Source organism: Oncorhynchus kisutch, linkage group LG26 (assembly GCF_002021735.2).
Source record: "Oncorhynchus kisutch isolate 150728-3 linkage group LG26, Okis_V2, whole genome shotgun sequence".
In the NCBI taxonomy this organism is placed as follows: domain Eukaryota; kingdom Metazoa; phylum Chordata; class Actinopteri; order Salmoniformes; family Salmonidae; genus Oncorhynchus; species Oncorhynchus kisutch.
Genome location: NC_034199.2, coordinates 16,416,967 through 16,437,000, shown reverse-complemented (window position 1 = coordinate 16,437,000; position 20,034 = coordinate 16,416,967). Strand labels below are relative to the sequence as shown.

Genomic DNA, 20,034 nt, shown 5'->3' with positions numbered 1-20,034 from the left:
ATTGCATATGTGATGTCAGCAATGCTTGTCTATTTGCATAGTCAGTGCATGTGTGTGAAAAGCCAATGGCCCTCTGGGACTCACCAGCTAGCTGTCCTCCAGTCAGGGGCACCACTCTGTACGGTGACCTTCAACACACACACACACACACACACACACACACACACACACACACACACACACACACACACACACACACACACACACACACACACACAAACACACCAGTCAGTTTAGACAGCAAGTGGTGCAGCACTCAAATATGTTCCCCCTTCCTCCTAATCAGACATGCTGTGAATGTCCTCTTCCTCCCACTCTCTTACTCATTGTCTGAAGTGTGAGGACACGCTGGGGGCTGTGTGTGTGTCTTTTTGGTTTTACTATCATTGTGGGGACCAGAAGTCCTCACAAGGATAGTAAAACAAGGAAAGGTGGGGACATTTTGCCGGTTCCTACCAGGACAAATGCTATTTTAGGCTTACATGCTGACCATACCGCTCACGTCACGTGAGCAAGCATTGCAAAATAATGTACACATATATGTTATTCAATAATTGCACCAACACTGCTCGCGCGTGTCTACGTGGCCAGGCGCTAAAATAGAATTTGGTTCTATTTGTGACGCTTGACCGTCTGCAAGTCCCGCCTCTCCCATCTCCTCATTGGTTTTTAGGATCATATACCCACGTGGGTGATTGAAGGATGAACTGAGGTCCACACTCCAGTCCAGTTGGTTGTGGTAATGCACCTTAAAGTTGGTTGCCAACCACCATTGTGCATTTCAGGTAAAATAACAAACCCCAATGTTTATATCACAGGACAAATTAGCTAGCAACAGCAAGCTAACTAGCTAAATTGCCATACATGTTTAATGCTTTTCGACCTGTCCCAAAATTAATATAGTTGGTTCAGAGTTCGTTTTGATATTTCCAACTGCGTGTCCTGATCGCGTCTGATGTGGGTGGACAAAATCAACATGCACGCAATGGCGTGAGCGGTCTGGTCAGCATGTTAGGGGTTAGGTTTAGGGTTAGAATTAGGAGTTAGGCCATTTGGCCTAGGGTTAGGGTTAGTAAAACATGCGTGTGTGTGTGTGTGTGTGTGTGTGAGCAGTGTCTAGCTCACTGATCACACCCTGACCATGGATCTGTTAGTATTTTCAGCCTAACAAGTCCTAGGCAATAGGGCACAATCTGGGATATTTCCTGCTGTTGAATGGACATTTAAATCAATAATATAAACCTTTACCCTTGAAGAATTTCACTTTTTCTTATGGGTTTAGACTGCCAAAATTACAGATTATGCATTTAAGGACCAGTATATTTATTTTTCTGCTATAAATGTAAACACAGATGGAAAAGAAGGTAGCCCTCTAGCCCATGGCTAGTACTTTTCAGAACGGGCTAGTAGAAAATGTATCTTTTAAAATATCGCATGGCACAGATTTTGGACCAGGGCTAGGTAGTAAAGAATTGCAGTTCCATCCCTGAATGTAGATGTGTCAGGGCCTACCTCTCGGTGTTGTGTGGCATGGTGGGGTCGATGGACACCATGGCTCCCGTGGAATCCAGCAGAGACAAGGTGGTGTTCCTGTCCAAAACAGACAAAGCAGGGACACTCTCTCTGAGGATGTGTCCCACTATGGTTCAATGAAGAGAGTGTAGGTGTTGGGCACATTCAAATATCAATCAAGGAAACCAAGGGAAAGATGAAAGCTAGTCAAGACTATTGGGACTAGGCCACTCACTATAGAGTATTATCTTGTCACTAATATGAGTTCTCAATGTGGCATCTAATAGAAGTGATCCTCAAAACAACATTAGAAAAGCAGCCTAGCAGACAGGGAGATTAAAGGATCCTGCCAGGACGCTGACAGAGACGACTCTAAGCTTCACAGCAGAACTGAAGAGGAGAAAAGAGAGCAGAGAATTACCTTGGAAGACCTAGAGCGGTACAGAATAACTCCTTGATATCATACGGGCTGCAGAATCTGCTGAAGACCACCTATGGGAAGGGTAGCAAAGACAGGAAACATAGTCACGATCTAGTACATATATGACATATAATGCATGAAACCAAAATGGGTTCTACCTGGAACCAAAAAGGGTTCTCCTATGGGGACAGTCAAACAACCCTTTTGGAACCCTTTTTTCTAAGAGTAGATATTCTAAAATATATATGCAGAAGTGTTGGAGATACTGATACCAGACGTGGAATACATTCCCAGTGATCAGGGTGGAACAGCAGACCACCAAACCGGTGTATTTAGTCAGTCTACTATCCTCTCAAGCACCACCAGAGTACAGTGTGAAAATGGACCAACCACCCCACTAGGGAGAGAAGAAGAACTTTGTATTGACAGGTCTCTCATTCTGGGCTTTTCCTTTGATTACAAATGCGCAGATTCCAGTGCACCACAGTAAATATCCCCCCCTCACCAACACAGACGACTTTGACCCATGTAGATAAAAGCATCTTGATTCTTATGCCATTGGCAGGGGCAACAAAGTCGACAATAGGTGACAAAAGGAACCAAGCCAACAAGGGTAAGAAGGAGACGGAGAAATGTGTAGGTTAAGAAGGAAGAGAGGGGGGGGGGGGGGGGTGAGAGAGACAGAGAGCACTCCAGAAACCTGTCAGTGGCAGGCTGTCAGGTGTGTTAGACAGTGATGTGTTTAGTTCAGAGACACGTAAGCAAGAGCCACTTATGTTCACAAACAGACAATTCACCATGAAATACAATAGAAATTGCAGGATTGTATATCCACAAATCATACATTTTCACTTAGTTATTGTTAATCAATTTCCCATATCCGTTTTCAGAGAAATGCATAAAGGCTATGTAGGCTCCATTTTCACTGGTGTGAAATTGTAATTCAATTTCACTCTATTGCAATTCAACAAAGAGAAGAGGCGAATAGAAACATCCTGTTCCATCTCCTCTCTAGAGAGAGGTGTAGTAGACCTACCGTAACACCCTGTCCATCTCCTCTCTAGAGAGAGGTGTAGTAGACCTACCGTAACACCCTGTCCATCTCCTCTCTAGAGAGAGGTGTAGTAGACCTACCGTAACACCCTGTCCATCTCCTCTCTAGAGAGAGGTGTAGTAGACCTACCGTAACATCCTGTCCATCTCCTCTCTAGAGAGAGGTGTAGTAGACCTACCGTAACATCCTGTCCATCTCCACTCTAGAGAGAGGTGTAGTAGACCTACCGTAACATCCTGTCCATCTCCTCTAGAGACGTGTAGTAGATCTACCATAACATCTTGTCCATCTCCTCTCTAGAGAGAGGTGTAGTAGACCTACCGTAACATCCTGTCCATCTCCTCTCTAGAGACGTGTAGTAGATCTACCGTAACATCTTGTCCATCTCCTCTCTAGAGATGTGTAGTAGACCTACCGTAACATCCTGTCCATCTCCTCTCTACAGTAACAGTACTAGTGCCTTAACATCTGAGCGGATGCAACAAGGAAACCTACTCAGTATGCATAATATACAGTGACATTACAAAATCCCTTTGGTAAAAGTAATACAAGTGGGTCAGGGGTAAACATTGTCTTTGTCATCTGTCATGCTTAGGAAGGATGGCATGATGCACGTAGAGCTCTGACTCTCTTCATTGCGTGTGTGTGTGTGTGTGTGTGTGTGTATGTTGCTGTGTGTGCTTAAACATGTGGAGGTGCTCATGTAATAGCCTGGCGCTGCTGCCCGCTTCTGTTTTCGATGATGGATGACGCTAGCTTGACAGCAGAGAGTATGCTAAAGGACAGAGAGCATAAGGTGGTAGGGTAAGCATAGGAGCTCTCTTGTATGAGGAAGCAGGTCTGTAGATAGTGCTGACAAACCTGGATGTTTATGGACCCTCCATGACATCTAATAATAACTGATGAATAACCAGTTCCTCTCTAATACCCGAGTTCTGTTCTTGTTGAGTTTCTATACAGTGCCTTCGGAAAGTATTCAGACCCCTTGACTTTTTGCACATTTTGTTACGTTACAGCCTTTTTCTAAAATTGATTAAATTGTTTTTTTTTCCACCTTTGTCATTATGGGGTATCTGCACACAATACCCCATAATGACAGAGCAAAAGCAGGTTAATAGAAATGTTGGCTAATTTATAAAAAAATGGAAATATTCAACTTACATAAGTATTCAGACCCTTTACTCAGTACTTTTTTGTGATTACAGCATCGACTCTTCTTGGGTATGACGCTATAAGCTTGGCACACCTGTATTTGGGGAGTTTCTCTCATTTTTCTCTGCAGATCTTCTAAAGCTCTGTCAGGTTGGATTGGGAGTATTGCTGCACAGCTATTTTCAGGTATCTCCAGAGATATTTGATCGGGTTCAAGTCGGGGCTCTGGCTGGGCAACTCAAGAACATTGAGACTTGTCCTGAAGCCACTCCTTCGTTGTCTTGGCTGTGTGCTTAGGGTCGTTGTCCTGTTGGAAGGTGAACCTTTGCCCCAGTCTGAGGTCCTGAGTGCTCTGAAGCAGGTTTTCATCAAGGATTTCTCTGTACTTTGCTCTGTTCATTTCCCCCCTCGATCCTGACTAGTCTCCCAGTCCCTGCCGCTGAAAAACATCCCCACAGCATGATGCTGCCACCACCATGCTTCACCGTAGGGATGGTGCAAGGTTTCCTCCAGAGTTCAATCTTGGCTTCATCAGACCAGAGAATCTTGTTTTTCATGATCTGAGAGTCTTTAGGTGCCTTTTGGCAAACTCCAAGCGGGCTGACATGTGCCTTTTACTGAGGAGTGGCTTCTGTCTGGCCACTACCATAAAGGCATGATTGTGCTGCAGAGTGCTGCAAAGATGGTTGTCCTTCTGGAAGGTTCTCCCATCTCCACAGATGAATTCAAGAGCTCTGTCAGAGTGACCATCTGGTTCTTTGACACCTCCCTGACCAAGGCCCTTCTCCTCGATTGCTCAGTCTGGCCGGGTGGCCATGATGAATGATGAAGGCCACTGTCTTCTTGGGGACCTTCAATGCTGCAGAAATTGTTAGGTACCCTTCCTCAGATCTGTGCCTTCGACACAATCCTGTCTCGAAGCTCCACTGACAATTCCTTCGACCTCATGGCTTGGTGTTTACTCTGACATGCACTTTCAACTGTGGGACCTTATATAGACAGGTTTGTGCCTTTCCAAATCATGTCCAATCAATTGAATTTCCAACAGGTGGACTCCAATCAAGTTGTAAAAACATCTCAAGGATGATCAATGGAAACAGGATGCACCGGAGCTGAATTTTGAGTCTCAGAGCAAAGGGTCTGAATACTTGTGTAAATAAGGTCTTTGTTTCTTATCTTTAATAAATGTGCAAAGATTTCTAAAAACCTGTTTTCGCTTTGTCATTATGGTGTATTGTGTAGATTGCTGAGGATTTTTCTTTGTACTATGTTAGAATAAGGCTGTAATGTAACAAAATGTGGAAAAAGTCAAGGGTTCTGAATATTTTCCGAAGGTATTGTATATGGACACCTAAACCAACATGCAAAATTACATAAATCCACACTCCTGATTATCCAACGGCACAGGAAATACCGTATTCAAATGCAATCACACACAGAACATGCAGAAGAACAATGGAGCACGTAAAGCAGGAACTAATCAGCATAATTTCTGTACAAGGAAGCTAGATAATAAAACACACAATGGCAGCACTACACAGTCAGTCACGCTGCAAGTGAATGAAACACTCCCCATCATTCACTATGGACTGAAGGACTGGAGCCTGGAACCCATCTGGCTATAGCCTTAAAATGCAAATGATCTGTGCATCAGTACAAAAACAACAATCTCTGATAATTGAATGAGTTCAAACCAACATAGACCCTAAAACCACAATGTTCGAGTCCAAATTATAATGTAGGTCAAACATCATCAACTTTCAGGTCAGACAAAGGCCAGGAGTGTGGAAGAGTTAAGATGGAGTGTCACCTTCTTAGTCCAAAAGTGGAAGTGGGGTCACAGGCTCTCTTTCCATTTCCCCTGAAAACCGGAACATCTGGTTGTTGGGGACTCGGCAGAGTTTACCACGAAACTGACTTGTTGTGGATAAAAATCAACTTGTGATGACATAGTGCACCCAAAATTTACTTTTTCGCTTAAGTTTTCATGTACCGAATGAAAATCTAGAAGTTCGATGTGTTTCCATCGCATTTTCAACTCTACTGATAGTTTTGTCACAAAAATTGTTGCAATGAAAAGCAAATGTGCCTACTTTGGTCTTGGCATTTGTGCTGTAGCCAACAGCTCGCAGATACAGTATGGGTAGGCTGTGCGGGTAGGTTAGTCTACATAATGAAATAAGAGTGGGAATATTCGTATTTCTCAAACAGCAGTCAAGCATCGATCATCATGTCACCAGAATATGACCCTCGATATTTATTGGAAAGGAGCATCAAGGTCATCACCGTGCACTTTCACTACCCATCATAACTTATTTCATCTATAGCCTAATAAACTGTATGGTTTCCTGAGTCGTAGTGGGAGGACCACACACCAAGTCATCGCATAACTCCATGTGTTTCCAATGCAATTTCTCGCATAATTAATTTTACCGACACAGAAAGATCCAACCATGTCGAACAAACAAATTCTGTCGGCATTTATAAAATGCCCCGTTTACATTAAAGCTGTCATTTTTTGGTCCTACGGTAAGACTCCACTCGCATAAAAACTGTGGATGGAAAAGTGGTTAGTAATGTGCTCCTGTGCACAGAGCTGTGCTGGAATTATGATAAGATCCGATAGGTCCCTGTTGTTATGACTGAGCTGTGAGAAGTAAGGCACGACACTAATTTAGACTGATGGGAAGTCATATTTAGAAATGATTGAGCAGTGATAATAAGTATGAGAGAGAGAGGAGAGAGAGAGAGAGAGAGAGAGAGAGAGAGAGAGAGAGAGAGAGAGAGAGAGAGAGAGAGAGAGAGAAAGAGAGGGAGATAAAGGAATGCAAGCATGAGAGAGAAAGAGATGATTGTGTGAGAGGGATAAAGGAAAGGAGAGAGAGAGAGAATGTGTGTGTGTGTGTGTGTGTGTGTGTGTGTGTGTGTGTGTGTGTGTGTGTGTGTGTGTGTGTGTGTGTGTGTGTGTGTGTGTGTGTGTGTGTGTGTGTGTGTGTGTGTGTGTGTGTGTGTGTGTGTGTGTGTGTGTGTGTGTGTGTGTGATTGATAGATCAACAGTGTGAGAAAAATTCAGCGTCACATAGACACAAGAGAACGAGAGAGGGAGAGAAAACAACAGAGGATGGGGGAGAGAGAAAGAGAGGAGGTGCCATATTTTTACCCCAGCAACAACTGACCAATGGCAACCGAACAATATCAGAAATCCAGAACAAAAGCTTACACACAGTCAGAGATTAATTGACTTATCTCTATGAGCTCACAGATGTAGTCACTGACTACGAGCCTACACCACAGCATATCCTAAACCAGCTGAACGAACAGGCTCACAGAAAAACACCAAACAAACATAATGCAGACTTGGAATGAATTCCATAACAAGTGACACGGTCTGCAATAAATGCAAAGTGCCATCGGAGTGGAGCATAAAAGTCTTTGTTTTTCCTTTATGGCCCTGGTCCTCAGTCTCCTCCACTCCACTGGGTGTAAGTGTAAAGAGCCCTCTGGACGGGATCTAGACCCACCATTCTGGCTCTGTTTGTGGAGGCTAATTGACATGGATATAGTCTGTGTGAGATTAAAGCAATTGCACACGAGAGGGCGTGCTAAATGACTTTGATCGAATTTCACTATTGAAACTATGTTGCAAATGTTGAGAGACAGACAGCAATGTTTGTACAACCCCCAGATATTGCAAACCAAATGTTAGGCTAGAAGTGGAAAAAATGTCTAGATGCCTTTTACAGGGGAGATCAAGTTAATGAATTGGCTGGCTGGGCTGTGGAGGAGCAGGGAACAAGATTCCCAATTTTGCATTATAGGCCGAGTCTCAACCAATCACAATACTTGTTTTGATCAACCCATTGTAGAATAAGGAGTTTGTTGACTTATACAAAACTGTCCTTAGGCCAAATCCTTACATGAGATGCAAGTAAGTCACTTGAGGTTTCATGTGGCGACTGTTCCAGTGATTTAGACAAACAGATGTGGCCCCTACATGCTGAAGTTTCGATCATATATGTAAGAAACCTGAGCATTCAATCAAATCAAATGTATTTGCAAAGCCCTTTTTTACATCAGCCAAATGCAAATATAGAAACCCAGCCTAAAACCCCAAACAGCAAGCAATACAGACGTAGAAGCACGGAGGCTAGCATTTCATCCTGGAATCTAGAATCGCGGGTATATCTACTGTAATAGAAATGTGTAGACTACATGATAGGTTTAAAATGTGCGGGAGATTATCTTAAATGATAGTAGTGGCAGTCTACATAGACAGTTCCTGTACTTTTCCAGACTGGAATTGTACAAAGGGCCAGCAAAGTACAGTGGCTTGGGAAAGTATTCACCCCCTTGGCATTTTTCCTATTTTTTTTTGCTTTACAACCTGGAATTAAAATGGATTTGGGGGGGGGGGGGGTTGTATCATTTGATTTACACAACATGCCTACCACTTTGAAGATGCAAAATATTTCTTATTGTGAAACAAACATGAAATAAGACAACAAAAAAATTGAAAACTTGAGCGTTCAACCCCCCAAAGTCATTACTTTGTAGAACCACCTTTTGCCGCAATTACAGCTGCAAGCCTCTTAGGGTATGTCTCTGCAAGCTCGGCATATCTAGCCACTGGTATTTGGCCCATTCTTCAGGGCAAAACTGCTCCAGCTCCTTCGGGTTGGATGGGTTCCGCTGGTTTACAGCAATCTTTAAGTCATACTACAGATTCTCAATTGGATTGAGGTCTGGGCTTTGACTAAGTCATTCCAAGACATTTAATGTTTCCCCTTAAACCACTCAAATGTTTCTTTAGCAGTATGCTTAGGGTCATTGTCCTGCTGGAAGGTGAACCTCTGTCCCATTCTCAAATCTCTGGAAGACTGAAACAGGTTTCCCTCAAGAATTTCCCTGTATTTAGCGCCATCCATCATTAATTCAATTCTGACCAGTTTCCCAGTCCCTGGCGACGAAAAACATCCCCACAGCATGATGCTGCCACCACCATGCTTCACTGTGGGGATGGTGTTCTCTGGCCACTCTTCCGTAAAGGCCAGCTCTGCGGAGTGTATGGCATAAAGTGGTCCTATGGACATACTCCAATCTCCGCTGTGGAGCTTTGCAGCTCCTTCAGGGTTATCTTTGGTCTCTATGTTGCCTCTGATTAATGCCCTCCTTGCCTGGTCCGTGAGTTTTGGTGGGCGGCCCTCTCTTGGCAGGTTTGTTGTGGTGCCATATCCTTAAAATGTTTTAATAATGGATTTAAATCGTGTCCCGTGGGATGTTCAAAGTTTCTGATATTTTTTAAAACCCAACCCTGATCTGTACTTCTCCACAACTTTGTCCCTGACCTGTCTGGAGAGCTCCTTGGTCTTCATGGTGTTGCTTGCTTGGTGGTGCCCCTTGCTTCGTGGTGTTGCAGACTCTGGGGCCTTTCAGAACAGGTATACTGAGATCATGTGATACTTAGTTAAATAAAGTCCACTTGTGAGCAATATAATTATGTGACTTCTGAAAGTAATTGGTTGCATAGCAAAGGGGGTGAATACATATGCACGTACCACTTTTCCATTTGTTTTATTTTATTTTACTTCACCAATTTTGACTATTTTGTGTATGTCCATTCCATGAAATCCAAATAAAAAACGATTAAAAAAAAGTTGTAATGCAACAAAATAGGAAAAACGCCAAGCGGGATGAATACTTTTGCACTGTAAAACACACTCAATATCTGGTCCTCTCATCTTAATCTTAGAATGAATTATTCTTCCACTAAGGAATTTCATCAAGCATTTAATGATTAGCTGTCATTTTTTCCCACTCAAATTAATGATAAGCTATCATGTTTTTACCAAAATCTAGCTCTATTTCAACAAACCTAACGCAATGGTAAATCTAAGCGCAGGTGGTAGCGCTATAGGTTCAGAGGTGTGTCAGAAATATGCTATTTTCACGATCACAATTATCAGCGTACTTGCTGGCGTTGGCGCGAAAGTGATGGGTTTTGATGAATAAACAAACTGTGGGTGTGTTGGGGCTTGGCCCATCACTAGCCAATCAGAACGTGTTCCATGGCGAAATGTGGTTGCTTCAAGTTGTGTATTTACGGTCTTATATGTATTGCCTTGGAATCAACTCCACTCCCAATGCTATTCCATCATAGTTTGTTAAATGGCTTACAGAAACAAAATGTAGACCTATCTTTGATAAATACATTAACTTGAACCCAATTTCACTCGACATTGTTCGAAGTAATTGTATGGCTACAGTAGCATTCACACTGGTATAGGGGCTAGGCCTACTGTAAATTGAATTGTGGCTGAGCATTGACATGCCAAACATTATCAGTAAGCAAGATTAAATTCATTATTTATGAGGCCTAAAAAAAATAATGAACAATTCTAATCAAATTCTAAACAAAACCACTTGTTTTAAATAGCCTACGTCACTCCCAGACTACAATTTCTCCCCGTGGGTATATAATATTAAAACAATGTAGACTACGGAGGGTTATACGCACATCCAAACTTTTCACAGTAGCTGGACAACAATCGAATATAACTAGAAAGGGCGAAAGTCCATTCACCGTTATAATGCTCCACAATAGGCCTATGCTTTACGACAATAATCGGAAACATTTTACAGATCACCTCGCATTCACACATCTCCAGAAGTTGCATTGCAAGCGCGCCACTGACGTTGTCACCATGAAACCAGGAAGGTGAATCATACTAAAGGTTGGTTGTAAATCAAATTCAACAAAAAACGAGCTTTTATTTTTTACAACAATAAATGAACGTAAAATGTAATACAATCGCCAGGATTAAAAAAAGACACATTGCTATTGAATTAGCCTTCGTTATGGTAGGCCTATGGGAGGGTTTGGGTTTTTCAAAATGTACAGGTTACAGAACTTCTAAATACGAGGTTCACCGGTATCCATTCACCGAGGTACTCATCTCTCGTTTCACGGTGGGCATGGACACGTAGCCTACATCATGGATGGGGTTTTACGCACATCCAAAACGTGACCTGCATGGCTAAAATAATGTGGGCCTGCCTTCAATGCATAGATAAAAAGAAAATATCAGCTCAATGTTTTACTCCTCTCAAACCTTATATTTTAATAAAGCTTTGGTGATTAAGATGTATTTACAAGCGGTCTCAGGAGCCAAACCCTTTATCGACAGTCTTGACTAGCCTACTTCGCGATAACATTGGGCAGACAACAAAAGCCTCAATTGAGAGGAGGGAAGGCTACTGTATGCTTGGTTTTAAATCAAATAAAACAAAATGGGGAAAAAAAATATTCGTTTTTATATATTTTTTTAATTAAATATACAGGCACCAAAAGCACATTGGGCTACTCTTGCTCCATGCGCATAGTGCGTCACGGCTGGATAGGCTGCGTTTCTGCTGTAAAAACCCATGCCATAACCAACTGCATTACTGCAAATACCAGATTTTGGTTGGTCTTAAATAACCCTATCAGCGCTGCCTGAAATCAGTACTTTGGATACTGTTTTTTAAGGATATCAAAGAGGTAAACTGCCGAATTTAGCGTTAGGGTTAGAAAATGCCAGTCTGACAGTTTTTACATGACGAAATTGCAAACTAACGTGCGTTTGAGACTAGCGCCGCCTTAACGCCAGCCAAAAATAGAGCCCTACATGTTGCCACTCCACACAGGTTCACAAAAACTGTGCAGTTTCTTGTACAAATGTGTAAATCTTGATAAAGATCTAACACACACGCATGCATATACACATAGAGAGGACAGTGAATGTGTCCAAACAACAGACAAGATTCTGAAAATTCAGTTTTTGATATTGCTGGACAAAGTTGATTTACTGTTTAATTGCTTTTTTCTTCTTCATAAAAGTGAGGTGAGGAAGCAAAAAAAACAATCCCCCAAAATAAAATGGACTCCAAGTGAGAGTTTTTCATAAATAGTGGAGAAGGAATACATATGTACTTTACCACATTGTCCTACCCATCTGTGCAAGCTTTAGGCCTAATGTGGGCTTCAAGAGTTATATTATTCCAAGCAAAAACCTATGCTAGGAAATCTTTCCTGTGTTATTTTGAAAAAGGATGCAGATGAAGGTACAATGTTAATTGATATAATCACGTGAAATGAAACAGAATGGGCATTATGACAGTTTCTTTATTCTGAACATATCTCTGATAAATGTCAATAACAGCATTATTAACATATGTATAATAGAATATCAAGTGTTTTTTCAAATGAAAAAAACTTGACCAAATGTATAATCAGTTCATTACTATAAATGTATAGCCTAACTATGCTTTAATTAAATATGAATACAATGCAAATATTAAAAAGGCTTATCATAGACCACACTTTATAGGAGAAATAGGCTACTAAAGATGGCCAATCATTCAAGTTAGGTCTTTCAAACAGTGCTGGACTTGGGCAGGAACTCACCAGCACCTCAAATGTCCCACTGCTTGAGCTCCTGTTCCTCTTACAGAATATTAGCTCAAAAGTATTGCACCTAAATATAAACAGTACCAGCACCCAAAATGAGTACTGGCTCCTACTTCAGTGTAATTCAAGCACCGCTATCAAATAAGTGCAATTCAACACCTATCTACAGGATAAAAATTAAATTTCATGCGATACAGGCTATATAGTAGAATATGTATGCTTTTCTAATTCAAGAATAACAATAAATAAATGTAATAAAATAAAATGTTAATTTATAATGTGTTCATGACCTATTAGCCTATAGCCTGCAACAAAATAGTAATACAAATATGAATAGGCCTATCATAGACTAGGCCTTTACTTTGAAGAAAGAGGGACAATCATTCAAGTAAGGTCTGTCAAATTAATGTAGCATTGGAAAAAGTACATTTCAATCCGGCCATAAAGTAAACTATAGCATCATCTACAGAATATAACTGATATTCAAAATGCGCAATTAAAAGCATAAATCCATTCCAGAGCAAGTTTGACTAAATTCGAGGCCAGTAGGCCTATATAGTCAAATCACTACTTCCTCCTTCGATTGCCTCATCCGGTTGCCAGGAAAAGCTTTGCTGAGGAATGCCCTGATCTCTGGCCAGTCGTTTGGTTCGATGATGACGTTGTTTCGGGTATTAATTGCTTCTAATAGGTAAAACATATTATGCGTTAACCGTGCATTTAACCGATTGTTTATAACGAGGGACGTCCCACCACGTTAAACCTGGACACAAATAGTAGGAATTTGCGTCGTCCTCAGCTATGCTGGCATGCGAGAGAAAATTAACATCTGCACATACAGGTCCCGAACGTTTGTGCGTCAGTATCCAATCAGAGGCCCGAACATAACAAGCGCGTGATCTGAGGTGGTTTGGTCTCTGATTCTCTCGCACCAGTTTGGGAAATCCTCAAGGGACACAAAAAACGATACATATTTTAATAAAAGTGAAGCGGGGGCGAAAAGTGAAGCTGCGCATCCGTTAAACAGTAAATCAAGTGTCTGGCATATGCATAATCCATCAAAAAAGTGAATAGATTTTTTTTGCATTATCAATTACATTAGGCTATTCATTTTTACCACGATTTGTATATGAATATTATTGAGGGTTTCCTATTCTATAGACAGCATAACTATCATTGCACCGTTCTTCCAAATCTTTCCTATGCAATATTGGACCTCTTCCCAGTTAGGCCTACAGGGCAGGGTGTAGGTTGATGATGAAACAGGCTGACATGATATAACGGTTGATTGACAGTTATACCTTCTGAATTCTGCCATCCACGTCCAGGTAGATTACTCGGTACGCCGAAGAAGCTGATCCCATCTCTCTCCACCCCTCAAGCCTCTCTCGCCGCTGCCGAGGAGTCGGATTGCGGGCTATAGGCTACCACTCCGTTCCGTGCCCGAATTGGAAAACCCGAGAGCCGTCTGTCCTTCTCTGAATGGGCAAATGAAGTTAGCGTTTCAACATCTCTTTCTCTCTGGAGCACCTAGCTAGCTCTCATCTCATAAACCCCCTCCCTCAGCCGCTCTCAAATGAGTCGCACGCAGACAAACACACACTGGGAAAACTGAAGAGCAGGGATCATCGTACGTTTTCTCTTATCGCCATAGTTACCGGGGCTCCTCAAGGACGCGTGAGTGGGGTAGTTTGCCTGCCCACACAGCCCCCAGTCTGTTCGCGATGTTCATTCCCTTTTACGAACAAACAAGGCTATATTCTATTGATAATATGGCTATTCAAATCCTATATAGTCTCTAAAAACGGTATTTTTGGTCAAAGCACACGAGAAGAAAGGAACCGACGAAAGAAAACCAAAAAGCAGCCAGCAAGCGCCGTGAAAAAGAGATGTTTCACATGTAATTTAGTTTCTTGCATGGGCGCCCACGCGCTTCCCCTGATGACATATTAAATCAAGCCTTGTAGGCTCGAGTCAGCTCAGGGGTTTTGTGATGCTATGCGTGGGAGAGAAGTCATGGGCAATCAAAACATACTAATACTTTCAATAAAACCCGTCATTGACTGTAGTGTATAATCCGGCATAATTACGTTTTGGTTTATTATGAGAACCTACCAGTCCCAATAACTGATTGTTCATTTTTTTTTTTTTTACAGACAGTTTCAGAGATTAATAATTCATATTTGATTTGGCCTGCAGTACTTTTCAGAAACAAAGAGAGTTTGCCTGTGTGTGCCTGCCTGTGTCACTGAGTGGAGGACTAGCTTTCAGAAGTGTACATTTTGTTTGACACCTGCCACCTCCAGCTGGGAGACTTGAGACCACTCAGCCTAACTGGAACACACTTAGCCTGGTGAACAAAACAATTCAACATTATGCTTAGAAACCAAGACAGATCTTTTGTGAAGAAGCTTCCAGAGAATTCAGCAACACAGCCACTCGCTTTTTATTTATCTACCAAGATATCTTCAGAAATTGACAATTGTCACCAAAACCGTGTACTTATGAGTCAGGTAAGAATCAGACAAGTAACAGAACAAAGCAAGTGCCTGACCAATGAACAAACACCAAAAAAAAAGGTACACAGTATTTCAAGTACTACCATTTAAGCACTGTGATAATGATTCAGCTTCCACCAAGAAATGCTTTATCGCCACAAAGAACAATGACACGTTACTGGATGGGGTCCCTTCCATTTCAATTCAGTTAAATACGGGCGGTGAATTGGAATTAACCACAGCCCCGGGCATCTGCCAGAATGAAAGTTCATAAGAATCTAGATTACTTTTTCATGAAGGTACATAGGCTACCTTTCTTCACTCATTTGGCACATTAAACTCGGAGGTAGGAAGCATTAGTCACAGGAACGTCTTTAAAATGTTCACAAAGGCAGAATGAATGTGAGCATTTAAAGGTTTGGGATGATGGCATTTGGTGTTTTCTACACATAGTAAAAATATCACAGTTTAACATTGCACTGCATAAATAACTGATTTGAGAAATGGTTGATCCTCCTCGGGAGTTGATATGCAGAATTCCATACTCAAACACAAAATGTTACATTCATAGCATTCAAGTCCCAAAACATAAAACTGTACCATCATTTGCTGATCATATAGGAACACAAAATATCAGTACCTTCATATACTTCCTAAACAGAGAAAATACATAGACCACCAGAATGTTTTTTTTTTCTCCATATAAATTACTGTGCATTTCCCCACAATCTTTGGTTACATAAGGCTGAAGTGGGCCCAATATGCTCTAGAAGTATATAAAAAAATCTAAATAAAAAGTGGTATGTGCTCAGAGGGACTGGATGGCTTGGTTGGTTGCTTATTCTACTCCGCTACTTAATCTTCATAGACTTTCATTCGGTTCCAATAGGTGCTGCTACACACTAGTTCATGTCAGCTACTGCTGAATCGACGGCGATACAGCCAAGCTCGCAGTGACAACAGACCTTTAGAAAGAAGTGTTGCCTGTCTATGTCTCTTTGTGAACATTGTCTAGCTCTTGGGCTCAGTTTTTCAAAAACTATCAGATAGTATTAAAGGCATATTCATAGAACAGACAAATCATTGACTTAAAATCCAGATAACCAAATCCCTATAAACCAGGGCCCAGTTAAGGTTGAGAGGTGACCACAGGCAGGGTGGGTTCAGGTCATCTCAGTTAAAAGGTCCGGTCCAGGGTAGTGGTATAGGATGCAGTGTGTCTGTGCTGAGCGAGGGCCACAGTCTTTTCACTTCTCGGTCTAGATTTAGTGCAAAGTGCTTAGTGCTCCTTCATCCTACAAGACGGAAACAGAAAAACAGACTTTGATCCCTAAACAAAAATCTGCATAAAAACAATGTGCAGTTTCCCACCAGAGATGTGTTTCCATCAAATTGATAAAAAGGCTGTGCGTGATGACCTAGTGCACATATAAATGCATTTTGTGGTTAAATTCTGGCGTACCGAATACATTTGTTATTTTTTAAGTTAAAATGGGTTTCCATTGCATTTTCAACTCGTTTTTTTTTCTCCCACAAAAAATGCTACGTTATATAGCGAGTGTGCCCACTGCTATTGGCACGTGTGCTCTAGCCAACAGCTCACAGTTAGGCTACAGTGCAAGTATAGCCTACATGATGAGATGATTATGGACAAAAGCGTAATCAATTTTATTTGTCAAACAGCAGCCAAGCATTCTATTTATATGTGAAAGAGTTGAAGCTGTTGCAGTGCTTAAGGTGGTCCAGGAAACTGTTCCCATAAAGAACAACCTTTAAGTGATGGAACATTCACCTAATCTTGTATGGAAGGAGGGATGTGGAGATCAGTGGCAGTTCTTGTAGAATAATGAACCCCAGTATTGAATTTGAATAGCATTTGAAAAGAAACAGGGTGTAGATTCATTTGTTATAGAAACAGATTTGGTTGATATACATTTTGAGGATTTCAAGGCGATGAAAGAGTGGAGAGGAACTGGCACAACAGTCTGAGTTGCGCTTCCTCACAAAATGTTTTTGGAGAATGAAGAAGTTATTGGGGTTGCTTTTATAAGTACTGACCCAGTATATATTGCTATATGAGATAAATAGATAGAGTAAGGTGTAGTACAGATTCCAAATTGTTTTTTTGGGGAAAAAAAGAGGTTGTATTCATCTGATGACACCAATACCTTTCACAATTTATTTGGAGTTGATTTAGTGATGCGTTTCTGACAGTCTTTATCAGAGAAAAATATGGTGTCATCGGCAAACATAAAAAAAGACAATGAAAAATGAAATACAAGTCATTAACATAGATCATAGAACATGATCAATGGCATCAGTTACTATAACAAAGCCTAGATACCACTCGATACCGCCATACTACAACAAGTAGAATATAAACAAGTCACTTACTCTACAGTGGTACTGCCAGAACGAGGTTTAACCCCGTTACCAGAGGTCAGCTCCTTCATCACCAGCCGCAGCAACAGCTACAGAGGAAACACATTCACACACAAAGCCACATTCTATAAGACCCACATAAGACAAACATTAAGAGGATAGGGGGCAGTATTTTCACTTGGGATGAATTGCGTGCCCATAGTGAACTGCATAAAACTGTCCTAGATTGCTAATATATGCATATTATTATTACTTTTGCATAGAAAACACTGAAGTTTCTAAAACTGTTTGAATTATGTCTGTGAGCATAACAGAACTCATAGGGCAGGCAATCTTCCAAACAAGAAATGAAATTCTGAAAGTTGGGGCAACTTTGACGTCATCGCCCCCTCCTTTCCCAACAAGATATGGATCTGGAAGCACTTCCTACGCCTTCCACTAGATGTCCTCATTCAGTAGAAAGTGTAATGGAGCATTTACTTTGACCTAATGGGAGGGAAAATAGTCAGTGTCCCGACTGAATGCCATTTTGCTGTGGCGCATTTCTCTGTGGGTGCTACGGCTGTTCCATTCGGCCCCAGATGAAAATGTATGATCCGGTTGGAACGTTATTGGATATATATGATAATAACATCCTGAAGATTGATTCTCTACTTTGTTTGACCAGTTTATTCGACCTGGAATATATCTTTTGGATGTTTTCGGGCGAGTTATCTTGGACCAGCAGTCAGTTTTTGGGCACGTGAGATGAAAGTGATAGCAAATGCAGCTACTTGGACACTAGTATTGGACATTATGGAACAAAACAACGATTTGTGGAACTAGGACTCCTTGCACTACATTTTGATGAAAGATCATCAAAGGTAAGGGAATATTTATGTTGTAATTTCGTATTTCTGTTGACGCCAACATGGCGGTTACGTCTGAGCGCCGTCTTAGATTATTGCAATGTTAGGCTTTTTCCAAAACGTTTAAAAAAAAATCTGACACAGCGGTTGCATTAAGAACCTTTAGTCAAAGTTTATGATGAGTATTTCTGTTATCTGGCGTAGCTTTCTATAATTTCTGAACATGGCATCAATGTAAACCGAGATTTGTGGATATAAAAATGCATATTATCGAACAAAACATAAATGTACTGTGTAACATGTCATATGACTGTCATCTGATGAAGATTTTCAAGAGGTTAGTGATTCATTTTATTTCTAATCCTGCTTTTGTGATTTTATCTTTGGCTGGAAAAAATGGCTGCGTTTTTTCTTTGGTTTGGTGGTGGTCTAACATGAATATATTTTGTGTTTTCGCTGTAAAACATGTACAAAATCTGACATGATGGGTAGATGAACAAGATGTTTATCTTTCATTTGAGGTATTGGACTTGTTAATGTGTGAAAGTTAAATATTTCTAAAGAATATTTTTGAATTCCCTGCGCCACCTTTTCAGCTGAACGTTCCCCGAGGGGAACTCCTTGCCCCAACAGGTTTTAACAAGCATCAGCACCTACCAGCAGTGCTAGGAAGTCAGCTGCCATCAGCATGTAGAAGACCTGATCCCAGCCCTGTGACGACAACACTCCTGCCAGAAGGGGGCCTATTGCTGCACCTGAGAAGAACAGATCACAGGACAGTTTGTAAGTCACAGAGCTAGACCTATGCTAAATTCTAAAGCAACCCCTGGTCATTAGCTATCCCCTCATGGAGCTAACTTATCACATAGGATCTACTGGTATGTATGGAGGTGAGAGACTGACCTACTGATCCTGTGCCGTCAATGATGGCCGTGACAGTAGAAAGGGCCCTGGCATTGCCCTTGAGGCTCTTGTGTGTTCCCTAGGTTCAAAGGTCAAAACAGAGTGGGAAGGGATATGAGGTCAGAGGCAGAGGATTATATAAGTGTAAAACAGTGAGAAAGACTCACTCACTACACACTTACCAGATCAGCAGCCACTGCTGTTGTAATTAGGGCATATGGCCCATTCACAAGTCCTCCACACACAAGTAGCATACCTATGAAGAAAATGGCCCATCACAACATTATCCACTTGATCATAGCTCTGTTCACCTGTGCGTTATTGACAGTCAGAATAGCACAGCCATTATGTCAACGGGCTCAGGAGCGTGATTCATGAAGTCAGTCTACAATCCCTCTCACAAGAGCAACACAAACTGGACTTAGTAATATAAATTGATCCTTACCTATGGTCGGTCCCAGTCCAAACTCGCTGATCATGGAAAAGCCATAAAGCTGAGATACAGAACAAAAACATGTAAAAAAAAAAACATTAAAAAATAAAAAGTCCTATAAGATTAATGATGCATGCTTATGTTTAGCCCTTGAGATGGTCAACGGTCCTCTGAAGCTTGGTAGAGCATGGTTCTTGCAACACCAGGATAGTTGGTTTGATTCTCAGAAACAGAGAAAGAGAGAGAAAGAAATAGAAACAAATGGAGCCACACAGGGAAAGAGACTCACTATAGGAGCAGCCAGCAGCAGCATCACTGCACAGGTGGTGGCTCTCTTTCCCAGCTTATCAGATATGACCCCAGCCAATATTCCCCCTACACACAG

At 41.4% G+C, this 20,034-nt stretch overlaps 2 protein-coding genes across 7 annotated transcripts in view; both read right to left on the bottom strand.

The window, feature by feature from the left end:
* LOC109871361 (high affinity cGMP-specific 3',5'-cyclic phosphodiesterase 9A) overlaps positions 1-14,245 on the bottom strand; it is a 37,174-nt gene extending 22,929 nt beyond the window's left edge. For 2 of the 6 annotated variants that reach the window (XM_031805800.1, XM_031805801.1), the window contains exons 1-4: positions 13,887-14,189; positions 1,934-2,004; positions 1,513-1,623; positions 85-128 (exon numbers count right to left, since the gene is read on the bottom strand). In XM_031805800.1, the coding sequence (XP_031661660.1) occupies positions 85-128; positions 1,513-1,623; positions 1,934-2,004; positions 13,887-13,949 (289 nt within the window). In that variant the 5' untranslated portion in view covers positions 13,950-14,189. Of the gene's footprint in view, positions 1-84; positions 129-1,512; positions 1,624-1,933; positions 2,005-13,886 lie in introns of all 6 variants that reach the window. The other 4 variants (XM_020462213.2, XM_031805799.1, XM_031805803.1 and 1 more) reach the window with 4 other exon arrangements.
* A 757-nt stretch (positions 14,246-15,002) lies between these two features.
* The window catches only part of LOC109871206 (glucose-6-phosphate exchanger SLC37A1-like), a 30,605-nt gene continuing 25,573 nt past the window's right edge, over positions 15,003-20,034 (bottom strand). The window contains exons 14-20 of the mRNA XM_020462022.2: positions 19,939-20,024; positions 19,662-19,710; positions 19,399-19,472; positions 19,217-19,295; positions 18,971-19,068; positions 17,478-17,554; positions 15,003-16,378 (exon numbers count right to left, since the gene is read on the bottom strand). Of these exons, the coding sequence (XP_020317611.1) occupies positions 16,363-16,378; positions 17,478-17,554; positions 18,971-19,068; positions 19,217-19,295; positions 19,399-19,472; positions 19,662-19,710; positions 19,939-20,024 (479 nt within the window). The 3' untranslated portion in view covers positions 15,003-16,362. The remainder of the gene's footprint in view (positions 16,379-17,477; positions 17,555-18,970; positions 19,069-19,216; positions 19,296-19,398; positions 19,473-19,661; positions 19,711-19,938; positions 20,025-20,034) is intronic.